The sequence below is a fragment of the Pinus tabuliformis genome, chromosome 7 (assembly GCF_031772625.1).
Source record: "Pinus tabuliformis cultivar Carrire ecotype Pingquan chromosome 7, CPIR1, whole genome shotgun sequence".
Lineage (NCBI taxonomy): Eukaryota > Viridiplantae > Streptophyta > Pinopsida > Pinales > Pinaceae > Pinus > Pinus tabuliformis.
The window spans coordinates 352,816,096-352,820,948 of record NC_142293.1 but is presented as its reverse complement, the minus strand read 5'-3'; the positions used below and the strand labels follow the sequence as shown (position 1 = coordinate 352,820,948).

General features: G+C 46.1%; 1 protein-coding gene across 1 annotated transcript; it reads left to right on the top strand.

Moving 5' to 3' along the window:
• Positions 1-544: 544 nt before the first annotated feature.
• Positions 545-1,788, top strand: LOC149247411 (uncharacterized). The gene is made up of 2 exons (XM_089444166.1): positions 545-1,175; positions 1,361-1,788. The coding sequence occupies exons 1-2, from the start codon at positions 545-547 to the stop codon at positions 1,786-1,788; spliced, it is 1,059 nt and encodes a 352-aa protein (XP_089300292.1).
• Positions 1,789-4,853: the final 3,065 nt, after the last annotated feature.

The window sequence follows — 4,853 nt, the reverse complement described above, 5'->3', positions numbered from 1 at the left end:
AGGCCTACTATCAAAATCAGCTTGGCATTTAGCGAGACAGTCACTGGGATCTTAGTCAAACCCCAAAAGAATCCAAAAAAAGAGGAAGAAGAACAGACCTCCAAAGAACAATTGCGCTCGGAAAGATTCTGGTGGACTCCGGTAAGTATGCTAAGCTTACGAAGTACTACAAGCCCTCCCCCAATAGTGAATCATGAAGCTCATCTCATGGAACCTCAGGGGGCTCAACGGCCCAGGAAAGCTCAGAATGCTTAAAAATATGATTAAATTGGAAAAACCACAAATTTGCTTTTTCCAGGAAACAAAATGTAATAGCAATACTATAGAAAGAATCTTCTCCAAAGCATGGTCAGGATGTCAATCAGTCGCTGTAGATGCATCGGGCGCTTCAGGGGGATTAGCCATTGCATGGAACTCTCAAGCCCTTACTCTGTCGGACTTCCATGCCTCACACAATCTCATTCAGGCCACCTTCCACATAGTCGGCACAAATATTCATGGGAACCTCTTGAATGTTTACTTCCGTCAAGAGGCAAAGGAAAAAATGGCTCTCCTCCACACTTTAGAAGTCCTCAACGCCAATCGCAAGCACCCTCTATGGATTGCGGGAGGGGACTATAATATGATCACAAGATTAGAGGAGAAGATCGGAGGTAGAAACAAGCTGGAGCAGGAAAACACCTACTTCAAAAAATTTATTCAGAATGCATCATTGATAGATTTACAGTTTTACAATGGCGCTTTCACGTGGAGTAATCGCAGAACAGGCCCTCATCAAATAGCCTCCAAGCTGGATCTCTTTCTCATATCAGATAACTCGATCCACTTAGGGGGGGATTTCTCGGCAGCCATTCTACCTCACTCGGGCTCTGATCACTGGCCGATTGCCCTTCAATGGCGATGCCCAGGCAATAAAACGCGAAGACCCTTCCGTTTTGAGGAGTTTTGGTTCACTCATCCCACTCTCAGAGACTTCGTCATCTCCACATGGACCTCCTTCCGCCCTCAAGAGGGCTCCAAAATTTTTCAGTTTCAACAGAAACTCAAACATCTAAAGCTCTGCCTCAAGAGATGGAACAGAGTGACCTTTGGAAACATATTCATGGAGCAAAATGAACTTCAAAAAGCACTGGAGAAACTGCAAATAGAAATAAGTACATGCGGGCATACCGAGCGTACTCTCGCACAGGAACAGAGCATCCACATTCAGCTAGAAGAAAGAAGAAGGCAGGAGGAGATATACTGGAAACAGAAATCAAGAATCAGATGGCTCAAAGAGGGAGAAAGAAATAAAAAAAAATTCACAGAACAACAGTGCAACGCAGAATGGGCAACAATATCCCATATATTCAAAAACCAGGAGGAGAAAAGGTGGAGCAGCATGAGGAAATTGAAAAGACTCTCGTCGAACACTTCAAGCAGGTCCACCAAGAACCTGACATCAACATAAATCCGGCAATTGAAAGAATTACCCACCATATACCAAAATTAGTCACAGAAGAGCATAATGAACTCCTCCTAAGCCCAATTCAAATGCAGGAAGTAGACAATGCAATGACTCAGCTCAAAGATGGAAAAGCTCCCGGCCCGGATGGTTTCACCACTACTTTCTTTCACGGGTTCTGGGATTTGATCAAGATGGAAGTCTGGGAGGTGGTGGAGGAGTCGAGAGTTGCTCATTGGTTGCTTCCCTCGCTCAACACCACCTTCATTGCCCTGATTCCAAAAGAAGAGGATGCGCTCAAACCGGATAAATTCCGACCCATAGCACTATGCAATGTCATATAAAAGGTCATTTCTAAAGTCATCGCAAACAGGCTAAAGCCCCTCCTGCCAATGCTCATCTCGCCGGAACAATCAGATTATGTTGAAGGAAGATAGATTTTAGATGGAATCATCCATACACATGAGATTGCACATACTCTCAAGCATTCAAAGCAGGCAGGTATGCTCCTTAAACTGGATCTTTCCAAGGTTTTTGACAAACTCAGTTGGAACTATATTCAACAAATGTTATCTGCTTTTGGTTTCAGCCCCACTTGGGTTCGCTGGGTTATGAGCCTTATCTCCTCTTCTAGCTTCTCCATCCTAGTAAATGGGATCCCCTCTCGCCCTTTCTATCCCTCCCGAGGTATCAGGCAAGGTGACCCACTCTCCCCCTTCCTCTTTGTTTTGATGGTTGAGGGACTGGGACACCACATTAAGAATTCCCTCCTCATGCACCAGCTTAAGGGTATCTCCATACACCACCTGCCAGCTACCTCCCATCAGCAATTTGTTGATGATACGATGCTGTTTGGGTACCCATCTGTTCAAGAAGCCTCAGTTTTCAAAGCAGTCCTCACTGATTTTACAGAAGCCTCAGGAACCAATATCAACTGCTCCAAATCGTAGATCTTCTTTTTCAACACTCCTCCAGTAGTCAAGACGGCCATAGTCCATATCCTGGGATTCACTATGGCCACCCTCCCCTCAAAGTATCTTGGAGCTCCCCTCACTACCTCAGCCATCACTCATTCCTCTTGGCGCAATTTAATTGAAAAGCTTGAATCTTGGCTCAATCAATGGACTCATAGAACCCTGAACCTTGTCAGCCGGGCGGTTCTTATTAAAGTTGTCCTTCAAGCTATGCCACTGTACCTCTTTTCCATCTTGGCAGCACCTAAATGGGTCCTAAAAAGACTAAGGAAAATTCAGAGAAATTTCCTTTGGGGGAGCAATGCAACCAATCGCAAGTGGGCTCTGGTAAAATGGAGCACAGTTTGCAAGCCAAAGGGAAAAGGAGGAATTGGAATAAGGGATCCGGAGCACAACAATGCCATCATGGGAGCCAAGATCTGGTGGCAATGGCTCACCAATGAAGGCAAGCCGTGGGTCACTTTATGGACAGCAAAATATGCAAACCAGCGACCCCAGGAAGAGCTTATCAGATTGGAACCCTGTAACAAAGGTTCGTTAATTTGGAATGTTGCCAAGGAACATTATAAAATGATCCAGAAGCACAGCTTTTGGGAGGTAAGAAATGGCAACAACGCTAGATTCTAGACGAACGCATGGAATCAAATGCCCACCCTCAGCAATGCTTTGAACCAGCCTATACATCATTTGGAGGAGGAAGCACAGCTGGTCAAAATCAGGCACTTTTGGACCCAGGATGTGGAGAAAGGTTTCAGAACCTGGAAACCAGGCAACCAAATTCTCTCAAATGATAATCGCCAAACATCCACAGCATTGGAAACGGAGCTCAGCAAAAGAAAAATCAGATGTGATGAAAGGGAAGATATCTTAAGATGGGGATATCTGCCAAAGGGAGCGTTCACCACGTCTGAAGCTTATAAAATTATTTGCAATGACGCTGCACCTCAGGACCCGATCTGGGGCCAAATATGGAACTCAGGCTCGTGGCCCAAGATCTGTCATTTTCTCTGGCTGGTAGGGCATCAGAGAATCCTAACTTGGGACAAGCTCCGAAGAAGAAATTTCCACGGACCCTCCATATGCGTTAACTGCTGCGCCCATGAGGAAATGCTCCAACACTTGCTGGACTCTTGTCCTCTAGCCAACCAACTATGGGAGAAAGCAAGCTTTCGATGCCAAAAGAGATGCAGACTTGAAGTTGAAATTACGAATTCCATACGACAGTGGAAAAAGGACCCGTACAAGAGCAACATCCTCAATCATCTTTGGCGATTGATTCCTGGGCTAATCCTATGGAGTATATGGAAGGAGCGAAACAAGCGCATCTTCAAAAATCAACGCTCCTCGATGGACACAATCTGGCATATGATTTGCAAAAATATCCAAGAAACTCTGATGATAAGATCATGGAAGAAGTAGGATTGGCCTACCCTAGCCAATGAGAAAGCTATTATGGAAAATTGGCAGATCAGATGCACCAACGGCACGTACCAGCAGAATCCCCCTGCAAACAGCATAGACAAACAAATTGAATGGAAGCCTCCGCCAAAGCACACTTTCAAACTCAACTTTGATGGTGCCTCAAAAGGGAATCCTGGGTTAGCAAGCTTTGGGGGAATCATCAGAAATCACGAAGGGACTCCCATGACACTCTTCTATGGAAGCATTGGTTGGGACACCAACAACTCAGCTGAATTGGAAGGGTTATGGCAGGGTCTTCAGCTCGTGGGGGAGCTACACCTCTATCCTCTGGAAGTTGAAGGAGACTCCCAGATCCTCATCAATATGGCAAACAAAATCCTTAATGGATCACAAGCCAAAAAAGTGGCAACCAGCTGGAGGTTAGAGGCACGTCTGGAGGCAATAGAACAGAAGCTTCAAAGCAACAGAGCTATCACCTTCACTCATAAAAAGAGGGAGGGAAATAAGATATCAGACTACATGGCCAATGTTGGAGTGGGAGGTAATCACTCTCTAATTACAGGACAACCGAATGACATATTATCGAATGAGGAAGCCCAAGAATGCTCTCAATTGGTCCAAATGGAGGCAACTCCCCCAGATGCGGGTGTTTAAAGTGATGGGACGGGAGTTGGAAGTCGGCCACATGCCGATCCACGGGCATCACGTGGCGCTCCATGCGAGAGGACGGCGTGTTCATTCCCGGTTTAAATCGAAGGGACTGAGGACGGCAGCAGTGAATGCCCGGAGAGAGCACTCGAACCAGAGCATCGCTGCAGTTATGGCGGATGGGAATTCGAGGTGGGTAGGTGACGATGAAGAGCACAAATCCGGTTCTGAGCACGGAATATTGGTCGTGTTGCATTTTGCTGGCCTCTTTGCCGTTGAAGAGGTCCCCTCTCAAACGGTTGAGTCCATTACAGAGCTGGTTCTGGTAATCGACAGTCTGGTTCACTTGGCAGTTTGCAGGGAAT